Consider the following 21,053-nt stretch of genomic DNA (forward strand, 5'->3'; position numbering starts at 1 on the left):
GAAGCATGACATGATGGTTTCTGGTCTAAAATGCATATGTCACATCATTTTAGTGATGCATAAGAATGCAATGTAAAATTACAGTAAAATAGGTGGTTATACTTCCCCCAGGTCTTTTGGGCTCAAATTACCCCATCCCTGCCATTTTAACAAAATTGTGTCATCCAGCGGTTTAAGACTAAAGTCATGCTAACATTACAGCTTCATATTGTAACTTCCTAAAGCACTAACACATTTTCAACAGATTTTCTCAAACCTCTCAGTAATTGTTCAGACACAAGAATCAGGACTCCTTGAACATAAAAAAAAAAATCACATTTTTTTATCTTAAATGTGCTTATCACTTATTCCATGGGCCTTCTCTCCATCACAGGATGAGTAAAATGGATGACTCAAAAATGTGTATTCACATGACCAATTTTGTAGAGAAACAAGGGGTGGCTCAACTTCCCCACAGGCTCAAATCACCCTGGTCTCCCCAACAGGCATTGACCTGGCAACGTAATATAAGCTCAGCTGGAGCTCCTGTGTGATTCTGACTATCAGCACTAGTTGACATTGCAGGGACTGGCCACTTCTCGTTTGACCCTTGTCCTCAGTCTGCGGAGCTCTGCGTTCTCACTGTCCACGACAAGGCCACATTCAATTAATGTCCAGGCTTTACTAAGCTGCTCCTCCCCATAATGCTGCAGCGCCCCCCGCAGGAAGCACTCAGCCAGACGCAGCCTCCCCAGACCAGCCTCAACACACTGGATGGCCAGGTTCCTGTGGAGCTCCAAGGCCCGAGTGAAGTCCTCCAGAGCTGCTCCTTCTCTGGAACAGAGCACCAGGCTGCGGCCACGCAGACACAGGTCCTCCACCCAGACTTGGGGGTCGTCTGAGCATCTGGAGTCGGATCCACCGTGTCTCTGGATAACTCTGTCCAGGTCAGTTATAGCCCGCTCGTGTAAGCCCAGCTGAGCGAGGCAGGCAGCCCGCTGGCGAAGATACTGGAGTCTGTGATTACCCACAGCATGTACTGCCACAGTCAGGAGTGTAAGGGCCTGATCCCACTGGCCACCTGATGACACATTGCTGGCTTCCTGTGCTGCTGCCTGTTACAATATTGATGCAAAGCATTTAATGTGAATTTTACAAATGCATAAATACAATATATTTACAATACATAGATTAAGGAAATAATCCCAAGCCCTGTCTTGTAAGTTTTGTAAAATTGTTTATTGATGTTCTCCATCATCATACAATATGCATACTTTTCCATCTTCTCTGACCTTACTGTCCATTTCAAACATATGAAATATTTAGCGTGATATGTTGAGAGAGAACCTCCTAAAATTGATGGATATGCCACTGCAGTTTTGTACAGTTTATTTATTTTTTTGTTTTTGACATACTATATTTTAGCCTACACTGTCTTAAAACATAAAAAGTGAAGTAAACAAGCATGATACCATGTAAACACACCAGACAGAACAGATGAAATCAAAATTATAAAAAATGATCTTAAGAAAAGATACCACGGGCCTCATAGAATCAGAAAGGAGCTCTTTCAGTGTGATAACACTGAAAAACAACACCACAAATTCGATCTTCAATGAGTGAGTAATCTCGTCTTATTTATTTGATAGTTTCAGTGACATATATTAATATGGACGGATGTATTTTAGTTTATTTCATTTTATGTTTTGTTCTTTTGACTTTTGACTATATTGCTATCTATGAAAAATCAGAGCATGATTTTTGTCCTGTTGTGCAGAAAAGATAAAACAAATTTGCTGATGACGGTAGACTAAAAAAGGCAGCCATAGCCAGCACAAACAACTTTAGCAATGGCGCTCATTCTATGCTGAATCTAGTATTCCTGCAGTAGGCCTACCTGTGCCATGCGTTTTCGCTGATTGGATGGGATCAGGGCCAGCAAGAAGTCCAGGCTGGATGAATCTTTCTCACTCAGTTTGCTGAGCCTGCAGGCTGCACTGCGGTAGTTCTGCTGCCAGGTCTCCATCACACCCACCCTCGCCTGGGCCACTGCATCTCTTGGCTCCTGGCCAAACACCTGGCACAGATGAGCACCTGCTGCCTTAATTTCACCTGGAGCAGTTGGACCATAACAGCAGGAATAAGGATTACTGTAAACAAGGAGCCCCGGGTTCAATGGTCATTTTTATCAAAGTGGAAACACTGCACAGCCTAAACCATAATCTCCCATCCGGACCACTTCCAGTGACATCAAGGATCCCACCAAGAATTTCAGAAGCAAGTTCCACTCTCACCTTTGGCTAAGAGTATGTCCACATAGAGAAGATGCCATCTGGGGTCTCTGCAGCCAGTCCTCATCAGAGCGCCACAAATTATAAAAGCATCTCTTAGCTGCTCTTCATGGCAGGGGACAGCATTAGTGACCAGGATGTCGGACAGATTGGTCCGACAGAACTGATGCAGCCAATCACAGACCAGCTTCCGTGCCTTGTCCTTGAGTGACAGGATGTCTATGGTGACTATGTCAGTGTTTATCTGAAGTGCTGCCAGGATGTCTTGAGTGCATTCCTAAGGGGAAAAGGCAGTTTCAATTGCATATTTAAATTGAACATACAACTACAGCTGCACCAGACAATCTTATGTAAAAATGTCTTATCAGCCAGACTTTAAAAGGGACTACAGATGCAAATAAGCTTGAAGCTATAATCTGGTACAGTGCATCAAATGGTAACATTTATGTTTTACTGTACGCTGTCCCTTTTAAATAAATAAATAATAAAATGTATTTGTAAAAGTAAACAGCATCCCATCCCCTGAGATCCTGTAGATCGTATTTGTCCAAATTATTCCTAGAGTTAGGTGTGTTTCCTTCTCTGCCAACATGAAATGATTTTGCCTCTTTCTCCCTGCCCATGTTGGTCACCAAAAACATGATACAGGTAGTTTACAGGGGTTGTTTTTTAAACAGTTACCTTTCACTGCCAGTTGCAGCCACTAATGTGTAAAACTGCCTAGAGAAAAGGAACAAACTGTTTAAAGTACTGTACACGTATTGAGGTACGGCATATTTTGAAAGTGTTTCAACTTAACAATACCTTTTGTTGGTTCAACATGAGATAGGTGAAGCCTCTTCCACAGAGGGCCTTAACATGTTTTGGGTGCTCCTTCAGAATGGCACTGAAATCAAAGATGGCCGTCTTTCGTTGGCCCAGCAGGGCATAACACCTTGCTCTCTCTAGCAAAGAGTCAGCTGCCTCGCCACCTTGAACAATACAATTATTTGATTGGTTTCACAATATTCACAGTATTATCATTTTCCATTTTAATGGCTGCTTCGATATTTATACATAAACAAGCACTGATCCAGACACAGTTAAGTAGTATTTATGATATGTGCTGAAATGGCTTCACATTGACAGATTTCCGCTCAGGTTGGCTGTCTTCTAGTTAAATAATACAGAGCCAGTCTGCTTTGTGTTCAGTGTTGTAAAAGATGTGTACCTCTGCTGAATTGAAGCCAAACACAGAAACAATGCTTCGGGTTTGTGCCAACCATTCCCTTAAACCTGCTAACCGTTCCCCCCTATCTAGATTAGATAAGTATTACCCACTATTAATTAAGTCAACAATCAGAATCTGACAAATAACAACCATTAATATCTCTTCAATCAGATTCTAATCACCAGAGGCCATGATAGCAATGGAGAGATATGCCACAGCCTCCCTGATAGCACTCTCCTCTCGCGTGCCCTCCAGGATGCGTTTCGCAGCAGAGTGGCAGTGTGCCTGCAGCAGTGCTAGGTCCTTCTGTTGTGCCACCGCTAACAGCGAGCGCAAGCAGCTTGTCTCACCGCACTGAACGAGCTTTTTCAGCAGCTGTGGGGAAAATGAACAGATATGAAATCTTTATGTCTTTCACTGTAAAAGTTGTAAAATTAGTGAATAAAGGTATTAAGCTTCCTAACCTGACACACTGTGTTGTTACTGTGTCCCTTCAGAATAATGTACATTACAAAATATGATATTCAGTTCAGTTCAGTTGATCATTTGAAATCAGCTGAGACCACACTTTTTATTTTTTGCAGCAGTTTAGCAACTCCATTGTTTTTTATGTAATTACGGTATAATGTGTTACAACACTTCTTAGGGCTTAGGTTAGTTTAATTTTTAAATAGTGACAAATGGCAAACCAAGCCCATCCATGCTGAACATGCTGGTGATTCTACAGGTGTTTTGATGTCTCTCTCTTGTCTGCTGGCCTTGGTTGCAGCTCTGCTGTAGTATATTTGTTTTTGTGTTTGGATTTGCTGTGACACCAGGTTTGACAATACACAAATTAAGAAATCAAATTAGAGGGGGTGTAAATGAGTCTCTGTGGTTCCTTATTTCTTAAACGTAGGCACTCTGAAGCTGAGTCCAGAGAGCAATTTGAGTGAATGAGAATATCACAAGAATTTCTCACCATAACAATATCAAGAATTTTGAATGGTTTGTTTTCACTCAGCACTTTATTTTTAATCAAGGTAAAAAAAAAAACATGACCATTTTAGCTGAAGCTTCTAAAATGGGCTACTTTGCAGCAGCAGTTACCAAACATTTATATGTATCTATTTCCCTGTATCACACATACATAGCAAAAGAACAGAAATTTCAAAATATTTTCACACAGAAATCTTAAATGGATAATTGTGTCAGATATATATGCAGAAATTACAACAGAATTTGGCATGAATCATTTAACTGTTCATTTTCATAATGACTGACATTATAGTTTTCATAATTCAGCAGGAACACATCCTGAACCCCCCTTTTGTAAAACTGTTGGTGCCTCTGGACCTCACTTTGGGACCCACAGTCCCAAACCTACATACCTGATTGGTGTCATAAAGAAATCCTCTCTGAAGTTGCAACAGGGCGAGGCGAGCCAGTATGGATGCCCGTGGACTGGTGGGCCCGATGGAAAGCAGCAGCCGGTAGGCCTCCTCCACCCGGCCAAGCTGGTACAAGGCATCCGCCGCCAGGATCTGGGCCCCATCAGCACCGGGCTGGAGCTCCATCAGCAGCACAGCCAGGGACTGGACACCAGCAGGGGTCCTAATGAACAGAGTGGGGAAAAGTGCACCATCAAGAAAATGCATTTATTTGAGAAAAAAGAATAAGGACTTTCATTAGTCATTGTCATTCATTGTTAGTAATTAACAACATTAACAATGGCTCTGTCTAATTCAAGTGTCCAGTGAGTGACTGACAGTGTGACAGTGAGTCAGCATGCACAATACCAGGATCCAAAAACTGAAGCACTTAAACGGAATTCAACTTCATAAATACTGTGACATGTCAAACTGTCTTCCAAAAAAGGCCTATTGAGTAAACTGTATGTGAGAAAAAACACAATACCCTGATCTGTGGTTGTCTCTCTTTGACAGGGCCTGCAGCTGAAGCCCTTGCCGGGGCTGTTGGGTGTCTTCACTAGAACTGGACTTGGATTTGTGCTGTCCAGTCCCCTCCAGCATGACTCGTCCCTGCTCCAGTAAAACAGTAAACAGCAGCCCCCGGTAGTTCCATGGCACTAAGCAGCGAACAGTCAGTGCTGTCTCCTGAGGCTGCAGCCTGCTGGCTGTCACATAGTCTAAAGCTGTGAGGTAGTTTAAGCCACCCATCATGCGCAGGAGTCCCCTGCCACACAGCGCCCGCACACAGCTGCACGGGTGGGGGGCATTGTGTTCAATTACAGCCTGGAAGTCTTCTAATGCCCCCTTGTGGTCATCAGAGAGAAGTCGTGCATATCCACGAAGAACCTGCACTGTGTTTTGGTAGCTCTGCTGACCTTGGGAGGCAGCTAGCTGGCTGCAGATGGAGAGGGCCTCTTTGTGTTCCCCTCTGAGGAGAAGACAGTCGGCCAGCCGTACCCGCAGCTCTCTGCCTCCCCCGTCAGGCTCTAAATGGCACAGAGTCCGCAGGTGAGTGATCACAGGGTCCAGGAGTTCAACTCCTTCAGTCGACCTCAGGTCTGGACGGATGAGGACCCTTTCTCTGTAATCAGACAGGCCTCTCTCTGCCTGCTGACGGAGATGGGTGCGAGCAGCCACCCCTGTACCATGATCTGTGAATAGCTTTTGGAAATAAATACGGGCAGTGGCAGGGTGTATCTCAAAAGCCTCTCCTAGATCCATGCATGCCTCTGCAGTCCGTCCACCTGCTGACAAACAGGCAGCAGCTCGACTGGTTAAGAGTCTGGCTCTCCTCTCAGGAGTGTCTTGAAATGACTTGTCGGTACTACTCTCTGACGTTTTCTGACATTGACTATGACCCAAGAGAGCAGAGTACACCTCTGCGCTGTCCCCAAACCTGCCTGTCAAAAAAAAATATGCTGCTTGAAGTTCCTGCACTTCTCTATTATCAGATGAGATAGCCAACAAAAACTCAATAATTGTAGAGGTAGCTGCTACCTCTAGCTTATCATTGTCCTTTGCTGTTACTGCACGCTTGTTGTCACACATTGAGGGATATATGTGCAGTGTTTGGTCTATAAAGGCCCTCACTATTTTGGGTAGGTGCTCAGCTTGTCTGCTTGTAATCAGTTTGACTGTTTCAGATTTGTTACTCTGGTAAGCTTTGAGGTAAAGCTTCAGCCCCTTGATACTGTGAGGCTCTGAGAACAAGCAGGCCAGGGCACGAGTGATCTCCAATACCATGCCATTCATACCTTGTGGTTGAAGGTGTTGTTTCCCTTCAAGCAGAGCAGTGCAGCGAGCAAAAATCTCCTCACAGCCATGCCCACCACTCTGAAGTAGAGACTCCATTTTAAAAATGGTGGCTGACAGATTGTTGGGGCAGAGTGTGGACAGGAACACGGCTGCAAGACCTTTATTAAGACCCTCAGCAGGCTGGGTCTCCTCGTGACTGTCAAGCCAACCTTCTAGAGTGGAAATCACCCCACCCAGGCTAGACTTCATTTTCCGCATGTGGGACATGGTGGAGGCGGCGTGAGTCCTGAAGGCAGACATGTAGAGAGAGGTAGCCCTCCCTAGCTCTCCGGCCTCAAGGAACTTGTCTCCTTCCTCACATAGCTCTGAAATATAGACTCCAGGTCGAACCACAGCAGTCATGATCAGGCAGGAGGCCCTCTCTGTCTGTTTTTCTTTCTTCACCTGTTCACAGTGATGACAGCATTGACGTCACCTTATGGTTAAAAAACAGAAAAATGTTAGTTTAAATAGCAGAATTATCAGTATTCAGCGTATTGGATCAAAACAATAGGACTTTCTCAAAACAGACATTTTGACTATAAAAGCACAGGTGTTATTAATAACATTACTGATGGCTCTTTTCTGTTAATATGTTCCAGTAAGCCATGACAGTGTGACACTGAGTCTGCATGTACATTACCAGGAGGACCCTGAACCCCAAAAGCTAAATGGAAATCGGCTTCATTAATTTTGTTATAGTTTGGTTCAGTATTATTTGACTGCTGATACTGGCCCATTGTGGAATGGCGTTGTGTCATATTTTTAAACTGTAAATATAATACTGATGCAGCAGCACAGTGGTCTTTCATGAACAAGAAGTACTTTCAGTCAAACCTGCTTGAAAGGCAATCTGGGGTGGCAATGACACATAGATAAGACGCTTGCGTTTGGTCTGGGGGACCCGGGTTCAATTCCCATTATGAGACATCCACCTACATGTAAATCGGATAAAAGAGTCATCTAAAATGAGTAAACGTATATATCCCGGCAAAGGAGAAGTGCATTGCATTAAACTAATATTTAAAGTTAGGGTACATATTTAAGTGTTAAGTGCCCTATGGAGGGAATGAACCAACCTGCTCCTTTGGAACTTGATGCCAACAGTAGGCCCACCTAAACGTGAACAAAACCGAACTAAATGCGCGACTTTTTAATGAAGGAAACAACCGACTGATGCGGTCGGTGTCCGCGCATTTCTGTAACGCTAACTGAACGCCCCAAGAACAGAAAACCTGGGCCCCATTCTTGTAACTCAATAGCTCTCGACACAGAGTTGCCTGGACAATACGTTGTGTCCGCTAGTACAACAGAGTTTTTTTTATGTTTGTTGTTTGAGTCAAATTGCTGGAAAGACACAGAGATATTAACAAGATAAAGAACAAACCAACCGCAACTGTTTACATCATGGTGAACTCCCCAGGTCTCCTCTGTTGTTGGGATGGGACAGTCCGGATGAGCGAGCTTCTTGTTCTTGTGAGCACGGGCCCGGTTGCCAGTGGAAACCACTAACACTCGTGCTCAAAGGAAAACCAAACAACCCTGAATGGCACACAGCTCAGTGACAGTTTCACTCCTTAAAACTTTCGCACCAAATATCACATAAAATCTGCGATAAAAATATGTTCCTCAACTCAGACGACGAACCTGGTAATTCTAGGAAAGCTGAAAGCAAGTTTCAAAAGTAATTGAGTCATTTACCTACTTCCAGAAAGGTGTTCGTTATTTTCCACACATAGGGCCTAGTTACTGCAAAGAAGCAGAAAATGTAAACATTTGCCAAAGAAATCTCTCTTCCTATCTATGTAAATTCCGTTAACGCTAATTTACATTATAGGGTTATTTTAGGTAGGTATATCGGTCATTAACATGACCATTGGTTAAAACAGGTTAAAACAATTTCTAAATAATAAATCATGTTGCTATGTCCAATATTAATAGATTGCAGAAAATATAATACATTTTGATTTATGTATTTATATATCCGTATGGCAAAGCAGTTGCAATGTTGCACTGATTAAAAAGGCAACCAAAATGCTGCATTCAGTTACAGTTGTAAAAATGATCTCTCATCGGAAGTAACAGCTATCTGGCAGCATATCAACATGTCCTTGTACTATTCACCGACAAAAAAAAAAACAACTTCAATCACATGCAAGTTTTCTTAAAGCTGCTGCCAAAAAAAGTCTCTTTGTGTGGAATCTATCCTTTTTCTGTCCAGGTAGTATGGACAATTCAGGACAGCTGTTCTTTATTCTGAGGCAGAAGTTGCAATTCATGAGCTCTGTCTAATCCACCTCAAGAATAAAAGCTCAAGCACCCTGCCTACATTTTTTTTGTATGGGGTCCTGTGCTCAAAACTGAACACCAGCTGCTGCTGTTCAAACACTCAGCCAATACTCCCACCTTGTGGCCAAGAATTTTATTCATGACATAATGTATAGTGACACTTGACACAGGCTCCTCACAGTACTATACTAACATACATTTGCACCACAGGTGACTACAAGGATAAAATTCCATCAGTATGATTATCCACTCATTTAGTTTTGTAACAAAAAGGTGCAAGCATCCATAAGTAGTTTCAGAAAATAATAATTTTTAAAAAAGGCACACACGTGTCTCCCAAAGCCAGAAACCACAGACCTAGATTCATAGTAAAACATTGATAAATAAACTCCAATAATTGGAAAGTCCAACTCCTTTACTGTTAGTAACTGAATTGACACACAAACACTCTCAAAATGAGATACCTAACCCCATTACAGGAAACCAACAGTTTGGACGAATACGTGTGGTGAGGAAAAACCCAGCCTACTTCACATTGACACCATTTATTTGCAGGAAACTGAACATCTGACGTCCTGCGGGGATTTCAGTTTTCTTCCTTTGCGAGGGTGCGTAACAAGAGTCAGTGGCTGGGTTATTAGAGCAGACCTTCAAACGAGATGAAGGAAATGTCAGACGTGGTGAACTGATCTGCAGCTGTGCTGCTCTTACATCATAAATGTGCCCTGAAATGTTCATAGTTTAAATAATCAAACTGAATAAGACTTTTCACTTTGATTAGTTAAATATCAAAAAATTTAAAAGCCAAGCACCAATTTGGATATTTGGAGGTAGAAAAATAATCTTGAGAGTTCAAACAAGGAACTTTTTCAGCGCTACCTCAACCTTCACACACATATACAATTATACAGTAACATATTTACATTTGCACTCTGCTGTAAAACCACAGCCTTCCACTGTTGGAGATGCCACACGCGAAGCTGTAGGTTAAGTGGTATTCTGGCAGTATAGCATATTAAAGGAGACTTCCCCACCCACTAGATTACTAGAGTTCAGCCTGAGTGTTAGGGTGAGTTTAGGATTAGGCCATCTTTTTCCATGATGTCCTTAAGAATGCAACTGGTGGTGTTGTTGTTGTTACATGCATTTAAGCAAGCCACTTATTGATCCAAGTGCCAGTTCTGCAGCTGACAATGCACTGCAACAAATCCATTATTGTCTATTTGTACATTCTGCATTTTAAGTGTGAGTTTGGAGGTAAAATAAAGCTCAACTTAATAAAGACTCACAAAAGGAAATATTATAAACTTATCTTGAGTACATTTGATGACATTTACCCATTAAAAGAAAGGAAAAGAGGAAGTAAACTAATTGTAGTGGGGCCTGTCATGATCTCCACAGTGCTCCATAATGCCATTTAGCTCTTAGCTAGATTGTAATATACAAAACATCTGCATTACTCAGTATGGGTCATTTGTAACATAATTGCAGTGTTCTGTGGTTGCACCATGTAGTAGCTACAGTTATTTATGTACTTTCCAAGGACTTGAAGTTTCTAGTCTTATGCACTGGCGCCGAAGGTTGAAGCACTGGTGTCTCTCATTCTATGATAGTATGGTATGCAGCCTCATCCTGCATTGCCCCATTGAAACCATTTTAAGTCTAACTTCTGCAGGCTGTGAAACCGTGCTTCAGTTCAGGCCTCCACACTGCAGCTTCTCCAGGCTTTCCTGCAGCAGCTGGGCACAGCCGGATAAATCCATGTAGTGCAAGGCAGAGAAGACATCATTCAGGCTCGCAGAGGAGCGCTGGCTCCACAGTCTCAGCATCTGGTACTGCCTCTCCATGGAGCCCAGACCCAAACCGGCCTCCAGCTCCACCCGCTCCAGCTGCTGATCAGCCACCGAGAGCAGACGCAAGAACTCCTTCCACCTACGCAAGGGCACCTCCTTGATAATTGTGTAGAGGACGATGGCCGGCCAGTGCTCCAATTGCTCATCTCGTCTGTCAGCTGGAAGGAGAGAAAACAGAAACACAGAAAATCACTGCATGTGCAAAACTGAAAACTCTGCTATGGAAAAAGGTCAGCTGCAAGAGCGTGCTGTCTGTCCAATGGGCTACTGCTTAACCACTTTAAGATAAAACTTTTGAGCTTTCCAATGTCTCACTTTTTCCCTTTGTGATTCAACATTCAGCTCTGTCCTGCAGAACGTTATGTTCTCTGGGTGGACTAAATGTCATCAAGATACAGAAACTGTGCAGAGGCGTTTGAGCATACCATGTCAGGAGACCAGCCGTGCAGTGAGTTCATTTGTTATGAAAAGGTCAAATTTACTGTCAACAAATCAAAACCAACAATTAACTAATCCTACTAACAACTACTGCCTGTGTAGCCAGAGCCAGATATATCTTATTACTCTTATTACTGTGCCATTAAGGCCCACTGATATCCAAAAACACGTGAAAAAGCTGTTGCACTGGGTGACATGTTTCTTCATTTGTCATTGTTCACTTATTCATTATCACTAATTCCTCCTGCATGGGTGAGCTGCAGCTAATTTAAGAAATTACTTTTACTGCCATAAGAAAAAAAATATATATTTGTGAGCAGTTTTTTTAAAGGTTTATGCGTTATGTAGGAATCAATGGGCTTGACCGCTAAACAGGCAGGAAAGTTAGAAAGTATGGAGAGAAAAATCCATGGGATCAATTTGTTGACAGTAAGGAAATATAGAACAAAAGCCTTTTAGTGGGGATTTTTTAATCATAAAAGTCAACACTGAATCACACAGGGGGGAAAAATAGCTGCTGCCGTCTGAGCTGTGGGGAGATTCAAGATTCTTAACTGCCTTTTGTACATTTGAAACATAGAAAACCTTCCTCACGCGTGAGAGGTGAAAAATGCAGTGGAAAATCTATTTAGCTTCATCAGCCTCATACACACCATAACCTATACGTAACATCTAACGATGTGTGAATGTTGTCGGTGATTTAAAAAAGGAGTTTGAACAGGATGTACAAGGCTGTTTAAGGAATATCCCTATCTGGTTTGCCATTTCACCTAAAATTAAATTGCTGACTGATGTGAAAAAGTTAATGCATCTTGTTTCCTAGTTTACACCTCCACACTGTGGTCCACACAACTGATCAGTGATAAAGAACAGAGAGACGCTGTAGCTTAAATAGATAGTACACCTTCAGTAATCAGATGGGGAAAAGAGTCACTGTGACATTTTTAGTTTCAGAGGCGTGATGACGTGTGATGCAACATTTGAACCAGGCAAGCTCATGTCTTTGTGCTTGTAGGCACTCACTCTGCAGAAGTGTCCCCAAGCAAGACACTAAATACTTTCTGTCCATCTACTGCTGGCATCATCAAAAAGGCACAGGACCCCCCACTGTCACTGACTATCACTGATTATGTTAAAGTAATGCAAAGATTCCAGTGTCGCCTCACACAAAGTCAAAGTTGAGAGGAAAGAGTTTATATGTTTTTGGTGTACAGCTTAGCTTTTCTCATTAAGTTGCCAATACACCACAACTGTTTTGTGTATTCTGAAATATTGACAAGTTCATGGGAGAACCTGAAAAGGCATGTTTGACACATGCTATCCTTCTCTATTATCATTATCCTATGACTCTTAACATTCTTTGTTAGTAGTAGTAGTAATACTAGAAAACAGTGAAGGGAAAACAGAAAAGTGTGGATCACTAATTTAAGCTGGTTTTATACTGCAAAGCAGTGCAAGCTTCTGCTGTAGGAATGTAAAAGATAAAAACTGAAATTACTTACATCTTACACATACATTTCTCTTTCATCTTTATTCCACTGAAATGTTTTGGGCAAAACATTAGCTATGACATGAACCAGTGTTGGAGAAGAACAATGGTGTCAAATATATACTTCATATAATTCATGTTCATACACTGAACAAAGACCAACTAAATCGCTCCGTCACAGGCTATGCATTGTAACCAAGCATCAAATACTGAATCTTACCTTTGTGTTCAGTGTCTGGCAGCACAGGACTGCAGTGGGCTGCATGTTCTGGTGTGGTGGAGCTGAGATTCATCATGGGAGTTTCCTCAGATACTTTAAATGTCTTGGAGGAACAAACAAGAGAGTGAAGGTAAAACTCTGTTTAAAGAGTGCCGGGTGAAATTCTTCAGCCTTTCTAAAACCCCAGAAAATCATTTTGATAATTTATTACAGCTTTAATGGTAAATGGACTGATGGTACTTAGAGGGCACCCTTTCTAGTCTTCTGACCATTTAAAGCACTTTCCACTACATGTCACCTCACCCCATTCACACACATTCATACACTAATGGCAATGGCTGCTATGTAAGGTGACAGCTGCTCATCAGAAAGGAACTAATCATTCACACACATTCATACACGATCAATTTTACGGTTAGTTGGCTACTCTTCCTCCTGAGCCACAGCCGCCCCTATATGGAACCAATTTTATTAGTTCACTTTAAATACAAATTGTGATCAGTGTGTTTGTGTCCACCTACAATACTGCTCCAATCTATATTTCTATCAAAAGCACACAAAATGCATGAAACTGAGCACAAACCAGTGTGGTCGGGGTGCTGACTTGATGACTGCGTTGTTCTGTTAGGAGGAAAAGAGATATGATCAGTGAGCTTCCTGCTTAAACATGTTCAGTTGAGAAAAAAGGAACTAGGTGAAAAAAAATTGTTTAACAACCATAAATGTCTCTTAAACTTGCATTTTATACACACACTTAATTTGAGTTTATCTTTTGTTGTGCTGTGTCACAGTACCTGCTGTGTATCTACAAAACAATCTAGACATTTAAATGTATTTTATACATTTAGTAAGTCTAAGAAGTTAAAGACTGAAGCTTTGATAAATTAAGCCCCGGATGTGACTTCAGCTAAAAGAAGACTGTGTGTATGAATCATAGCAAAATGTACTTAAAGTATCAAAAGTAAAAGTACTCCTCTCTGGGCAGAATAATAGTGGAATATCATTAGTGATGCATTCATATGTAAGCAGCATTTTAATACGTACATACAGTTGAGTAGTAAAATATAAAACACATTTTCAAGCTAATCATATGTGGCTGTTGTTCAGTACTTGAGTGAATGTGGTTAGTTACATTCTACCACTGGTTACCGTTAAATTTGGGGTCCTCGACAGACAGCTCCAGGTCTTTATTTACACTCCAGCAAGGAAAACTGTATGGGTATCTGAGCTGGTTCCTAATGAGCAGGAGCCAAAGAAGCACCACACCTGTCCCCATAACCGCCACGACTAACAGCCAGGTCATTTCGTTCACTGCCATGGACACAAAGAAACACTGACATCATTCCACCACTTGGAAAGTGTAACATACAGTAATTCTGTCAGAAAATCTTTTATGATAAAAACATGAGTGATCCTCCAGATAACTTGAATAGTTCCTGTCTGAGTAAATTTACTCAATGCCCACACATACTGTGAGTGAAAAGGTCATATGAATCAAAACTACAATACCACAGGCCACTACGTTATGTCACTTTACTGGTTAAAAGTACAGTACAGATTGAGAACTAACAATTCAATGTTGGGTTTGAAGCTGTGGTTCTTGGAGATGTAGCTGAAGACGTGGTTGTAGTCGTAGGTGGATTTGTAGAAGGAGGAATTGTAATTGCGGTAGATTTCCTCTCACATTCTGGGTTTGTCAAACACTCCTTCCTGAGAAAAAGGAGAGACTACTATAGACAACATTGTAATCTGACAACATATTAATCCATACATAGAAGGATAGGTTCACAACTGCAGAGTGCACGATGGGTCCACAGTCCTTGTTCTGTGTAAAGCTATGTTTGAAAGGTTTATCTTAAGCTCAGTGAGGCTTATATAAACAGTTTGAATTAGTTAAATCAAGTCAATATCTTCAAAAGTTAGTCTTTTTAATAAAAAACTCCCCCTTTGTTTGCCTAGGTAGCATCTCCCTGCTGAGGTGTACTGGAGAGATAGTATAACACCAAAAGAAAGTTGTTCTAAGATTTGCCTAACACAGCTGCCCCATATTAGCAAACTCTGAATACATTCTTACACAGAAAGAGGACTGAATTTTGTCTGCCCTTGCGTACCTTTAAAGCACATTAGAAAGAGATCTTTCAATGGCCCGCATTGACAAAAGGAATGATTACAGCAAGCAAAAACGGTTTAAATGTTTATATGGGCATCTGACTAGTGTTTTAAGACAACCTTGAAAATATGTGAACTTATCCTTAAAAGACAAAACAGCAATCTTGTGTGCACAGTTACAATCCTTTATCAGTAAGGCTTAAAAGTCTTAACCAAAGACTTCTAATATCCACAGCCACACAGGTAGTGCAGGGCCTCAGAAAAACCACAGGAACTTAATGTTTTGCCACTCTAACAAGACGACGACATGCCCCCTGAACTAAAATCATGCCATGCTTGATTTGACAGCAGAGATATATTTCAGACCAAGACTAAAAGCCAATTAAAATATCAAAAGAGCTGTGTTTTTTAGTCTGTGAAAATGTCTTCAAATATGTAGTTGTGTTTGCCCAGCAGTCAAAAACATAACCTTTGAGAAGCTGGAGTCATTTTTGCTTGATTAAACTACTGCAACAATCGACTGTCAAATCTGTTTTTCTGTTGATCGATAAATTGATTAAGTGTTTCAGCTTCAAACAGGTTCAAACCCACAGAGCTTTTTGTCTGTATACACACAAACATATGCATTACTCTGGTTGCAATCTGCACAATTAAAAGTCAACCTGCTCCCACACTAAGCGAATCAGATGCTAGAAGAGCTTCTCCAACAGAAATAGACAATATATATAGGAAAAACATATTGAAAAAGGTAAATATAGCAACTAAGACAAATACAATGATCAAGATATTGTGATAATGATGAATCAGACACCCAAAAAAAACAAAATAGCAAAAACATACTGTAATTGCAAGGTGCCAAAATGAAAACCTTCCCTAGCTCCTAAGATTTAGTGGGATCTATCACTACAGTACGCAGATTGATTTTTTTCCCTTACAGTTCTGTGTGGCTCTCTACTCTGTCACAAAAACAAAAATCTAAACATGTCTTAGTTTTCATTTGTCATATTGTAACATCTCCCACCTTTGGCAGGGATTGCACTTCCTTTTGTAGTCCTCATTAACATCAGACACTGAAAAAGAAAATATGAGGGTGAATGTGAAAATTCTGAAACATGATATGGCTTCCCTTTGATGGTTTTATCATGTTGAATAAGACAGAATCTTGCTGGTAATCAAGATGGCATCAATTTAACACTTGTTGACGTCACCTACCTCCACATCTTGCAGAGCTGCATGCTTGGCAATTCCTTATTTGGGGGTTTGCGTTGTAGTATCCATCCTTACAGTCACATACCACATTACTATTAAAGGAGCAGGACTTTATTTCCTTCTCATTATCTGGGGGAAAAAATCAAAACACAGTCCTGACAATTTCTTAAAATGTAGTTAAAAATGTATGCTAAACCTGTTCCAGGACAGAACTGACTTTTAAGACAACATCCTATATGAGCTGGAGTTAAAATGGTTATACCAATCAGTGTATTATTTTGATGTTGCTTTTATGAAACAAACAGCCTTAGCCTGCTACTTTGGATTTAACCTCCTAGACAGGTATATTTCATTGCAGAATTTCATCTTCCCAAACAAAATTGCTTGAGTCCCTCAAAAAACACTCTACATACCATCATTATCATATGTTTTGCTATTTATTTTTCTATACTTCATCAGAATGGCATGACAGTATGGTGGTAAATCATTTTTATTTTATTTAGATATCCATAAAATGCCATAATATTACTTATACTAATATATTATTTTCCCACAAGCATGTGTTTCTATCACCCAACCCAATCAATAGTATTTGAACAAGATACTTACGATCACACGAGGAACACCTCTGGCATTTTGGTATTAAGTTTGGTATTTCTGTGTATTCGTTGTTTCCACATTTTTGACAGCTGTACTGTCCAGTTATATTCCCACAGCTACCAATCTTATGATATCCTGGGAACCGGTGGAGAAAAGGAGAAAGGGAATGAGTTAACCTGTGATAATTCCACAATAACTCAACACAAGGTCAATGCATGCGGTTCCTTGTTATAACTTACCAGCTGGACACTTTTCAAAACATGAATTACTGGTTTGTTCTGTCACCTCCGTGTAACTCTGTCCAGTGGAAAGGAAGGCAAGTATCAGTGGGAAAACCTGAAACAAAAGAGGAGGTATGACGAGGTGAGGTACTGTGGGAGAGGAAGATGCTTACAAACCAACTGGGCTGACACTTTCATACCACAGCTGCCACCCAAAACGGCAAGCAAGGTTCAGTACAACTCATTGCACAGGCATCTTTTGCCTTTTCATTTCCATACATCTTTGATATCAAGCAAGCAGGTCTTCAGCTTGGTGGCTAGGTTAGTGGTGATCTTTAACTCCTCGTGGAATACCCTGAATGAGGCCAGAGGATCAGTATCAGTGGCACAAACATTTGAAAGGGTATCAAAAACCTCCGCCCAAACACATGGCTGTGGGTGCCCAGATTACACCCTCATCTTAAGCCATTCTCAATCTGTCCTAAACAAGGGTTTGCCAATTTTCTGATGGTCAGATGGAGCCTATGAAACAATCCAAACTGTAGGTGCCCATTACCTGATGCATCTTGATGAGGAATTAACCTGACCAAGACATTTCTGATATTTGTGAGCTGCAAGGATCGTCTTGTATAAAATAGACGACATGCTTTTCTAATGGATCCATTTCTTAGGATTCTGTTCTGTGGGGTCTCACGAGACGGAGATAACCAAATCTCCTGAAGAGGTCCTTTACTTACATTTTCTAGCCTACAGTTTGAATGCCAAGTCAATGGGGGAGGCAGAGAAGAGAAAATAACGCAAAATAGGAGCCTTATGAGAGAGCCGTTTAAAGTTAAAAAGAATCTATATCTTAAGAGCCCCATAGTCAACAGGATTGTTCACAAAAAACAAATCAGAGCTCAGTGTAACAAGGTTGCCAGTGGTACCAATTGTGTGGATTTCTTCATCCACCTCCTCCTGGACCTGGTAGAAACAGCCCTCCATCTCCCTTCTGCCATTGTAAAAACGTGTGTTCATTTAATTCCTTGAAAAGTGACCTTGGTATAATATTAGTATTGTTTGGGAAAAAAAAGAAGTATTAATCACCAGAGTTAAATCTGCCAGCCAGCAAAAAAATAAGGGATGGCCACCACTTGATCTTGTTTGGCTTCATCCAGGGCTATCTTAAAATTATTGTGAAACAAATTCTTATCTCTTTCAGTCACACCTAAATATGCAAATCTTAGAGCTGAAACGATTAGTTCGTCAATCAATTAGTTGACCGTCAGAAAGTTGACCAGAAACTATTTTGATCATTGCAAAAATGCCAAACCATCAGTGGTTCCAGTCTCTAAACAATGAATATTTTCTGTTTTTCTTTGTAAACTGAATTTATTGGACTGTTGGTCAAACAAAGCAATACATCTGAAGACGTCACCTTGGAATTTGGGAACTTGTGTTGGGCATATTTTGTGATTTACTGACATCGTACAAACTAAACGATTGTAATTGTATTTACACACTTTATATCTGTCTTACATTACTCAAGGACATACAAATGACGTGTTCTTAAAAGAGCATAAGAGACATACTGTATGTTTGTTTGCTTTCATGGCAACAGCTATAATGTGACAACAGTTCCTGTATCAGTGAGTGATGACTATCTAAAATCCACTCACTGAAACTAAATTAAAGCTTCCCTGAAAGGACGACGACAAAAATAAAGTGATCTGTACTGGATTACTTACCAAGACAAAGTCCATGTCAGAAGAGTTGACCGTGAGCAAGTTAAACAACCAACTTTAGATGATTGTTAGTTTCACTCATTTCAAGAAAAAAAAATGAAAAGAAAAAAAAGGTCTGATTAATGCAATATATCAGACATCACTCTATTCACCCACTGGATGAGGCAATCTGACTTTTAGCCATCTGTTCCTTTTAAAGCCGACTCAAAGCGTTAAAGGAAGCCTGCATGTATGTCTGTCTGTTTTGTGTGTTTGTAGGTCAAACCTGTCAGTTCTTTGGAGTTTTCAGAGAAGTGGTGCAAAAAAAACAAAAAAAAACAGGAAACACACTAAGATCGTAACACGTAACCACCCCCCCCCACACACACACACAGTCACACACAGTGACATGACTCTTGGTGGCAACGCCAGCGCACAAGCTCCTTTGTCTGATTCCAATAACTCCACCTCTGTGAAAATACTCTCAACTCTCTTCATAGACAAGACTGAAAACAAAGATACAAATTCAGATGAGGTAGTAGGCAGGTACCAGTGTGAGGATAAATCGAATACAGTAAATGCAATTCCTCATCAAGGGGAGAATAATGTTTTGTTTTTTTGTTGTTTTTTAAAAAAAATCAAAAACATGGAAGCCTGTGAACACACAAAATTAGCAGACATTTTCTGCAGTACAACTCCATGTGCTTCAAAAGCTGCTGAGTGAGTGTTGACTGCACAAAAATCTCAGTCTTGGTCTATTATCTATATCTATATCTAGATATAGATAATAGATATATATCTATGCGCAATATTCACAATAATATGTACGCAAGTAATAATGTGTAACAAAAAGCTAAATGTTTTGGAAAATGCTTTTAAATAGGCCTGTTTATGCATCTTAACTTGATATCCATTAAACACATTTGTAGCATAGTTGTATTGGTCTATTTATGACATCTGTATTATATAATGTATCAATGTTTTTATGCTAGCTTCTTGGTCTCTTAAAGATCCTTTTGTCTCAATGATATTCATACCACATTAATTAAAGGAAAGGAATGAAAACAGTAATCCAAGGGCATCACTTTGTGTTGAGAAGTAAAGGGGAAGGGTCTGTGTGTCCTCCACCATAAAATTTAGCGCATTAAAGACTCTGCACCAATTTATGGTGGAAATGTACAGTGGATAGAAAAAGTCTACACACCCCTGTTAAAATGCCAGGGTCTTATGTAAAATAATGAGCAAGATAAATCATGTCAGAACTTTATCCCACCTTTAATGTGAACAATTCAATAGAAAAACAAATTGAAATCTTCAAGGGGGAAAAATGAAAACCTTACAATAACCTGGTTGCATAAGTGTGCACACCCTTAGACTAATACTTTGTTGAAGCACCTTTTGATTTTATTGCAGCAGTCAGTCTTTTTGGGTAGGAGTCTATTAGCATGGCACATCTTAACGTGGCAATATTTTCCCAACTGTTCTTTGCAAAAGCGCTACAAATCTGTCAGATTGCGTCAGGTCTGGGTTCTGGTTGGGCCATTCCAAAACATTAATCTTCTTCTGGTGAAGCCATGCTTTTGTGGATTCAGATGTGTGCCTTGGGTCATTGTCGTGCTGAAAGGTGAACTTGCTCTTCAGCTTTCTAACCGACACCTGAAGGTTTTGCGTCAAAATTGCCTGGTATTTGGAACGGTTCATAATTCCCTCCACCCTGACTAAGGCCCCGGTTCCAGCTGAAGAAAAACAGCCCCCAAGCATGATACTGCCACCACCATGCTTCACTGTGGGTATGATGCTCCTTGGGTGATGTGTAGTGTTGTTTTTGCGCCAAACATACCTTTTGGAATTATGGCTAAAGAGTTCTACCTTGGTTTCATCAGACCATAACTCATTTTCCCACATGCTTTTGGGGGACTTGATGTTTGTTTTTGCAAACTTCATCCATGCTTGGATGTTTTTCTTTGTAAGGAAAGGCTTCCGTCTTGCCACCCTACCCCATAGCCCATTCATATGAAGAATACGGGAGATAGTTGTCACATGTACCACACAGCCAGCCTGAAGTTCCTGCAGTTCCTTTAATGTTGCTGTAGGCCTCTTGGAAGCCTCCCAGTTTTCTTTTCAGCAATTTTGGAGGGACATACAGTTCTTAAGGTCACAGTTGTGCCATATTTTCTCCACTTGATGATGACTGTCT

At 40.8% G+C, this 21,053-nt stretch overlaps 2 protein-coding genes across 5 annotated transcripts; both read right to left on the bottom strand.

Annotated features, from left to right (window-relative positions):
• Positions 1–414: 414 nt before the first annotated feature.
• On the bottom strand, positions 415–10,647 carry ttc34 (tetratricopeptide repeat domain 34). 4 transcript variants are annotated; one of them, XM_046056673.1, is made up of 8 exons: positions 10,550–10,647; positions 5,377–7,161; positions 4,851–5,073; positions 3,663–3,855; positions 3,075–3,241; positions 2,274–2,547; positions 1,877–2,091; positions 415–1,094 (listed from the first exon to the last, which is right to left on the bottom strand). In XM_046056673.1, the coding sequence occupies exons 2-8, from the start codon at positions 7,086–7,088 to the stop codon at positions 549–551; spliced, it is 3,330 nt and encodes a 1,109-aa protein (XP_045912629.1). In that variant the 5' UTR covers positions 7,089–7,161; positions 10,550–10,647; the 3' UTR covers positions 415–548. The 4 variants fall into 4 exon arrangements, 3 of the variants coding, with proteins under 3 accessions (XP_045912629.1, XP_045912628.1, XP_045912630.1); XM_046056672.1 differs by lacking the exon at positions 10,550–10,647 and adding an exon at positions 8,117–8,180; XR_006826032.1 differs by lacking the exon at positions 10,550–10,647 and adding an exon at positions 8,117–8,180 and having other exon boundaries at positions 962–1,094; positions 1,877–2,056.
• Positions 10,648–10,705: 58 nt separating this feature from the next.
• On the bottom strand, positions 10,706–17,756 carry si:ch211-112c15.8 (tumor necrosis factor receptor superfamily member 25). The gene is made up of 10 exons (XM_046056719.1): positions 17,354–17,756; positions 17,172–17,268; positions 16,942–17,067; positions 16,336–16,461; positions 16,145–16,193; positions 14,585–14,724; positions 14,164–14,325; positions 13,598–13,635; positions 13,015–13,117; positions 10,706–11,025 (listed from the first exon to the last, which is right to left on the bottom strand). Exons 1-10 carry the CDS (start codon positions 17,432–17,434, stop codon positions 10,706–10,708), a joined length of 1,242 nt encoding a protein of 413 aa, XP_045912675.1. The 5' UTR covers positions 17,435–17,756.
• Positions 17,757–21,053: the final 3,297 nt, after the last annotated feature.

Source organism: Micropterus dolomieu, linkage group LG08 (genome assembly GCF_021292245.1).
Source record: "Micropterus dolomieu isolate WLL.071019.BEF.003 ecotype Adirondacks linkage group LG08, ASM2129224v1, whole genome shotgun sequence".
Taxonomy (NCBI): Eukaryota; Metazoa; Chordata; class Actinopteri; order Centrarchiformes; family Centrarchidae; genus Micropterus; species Micropterus dolomieu.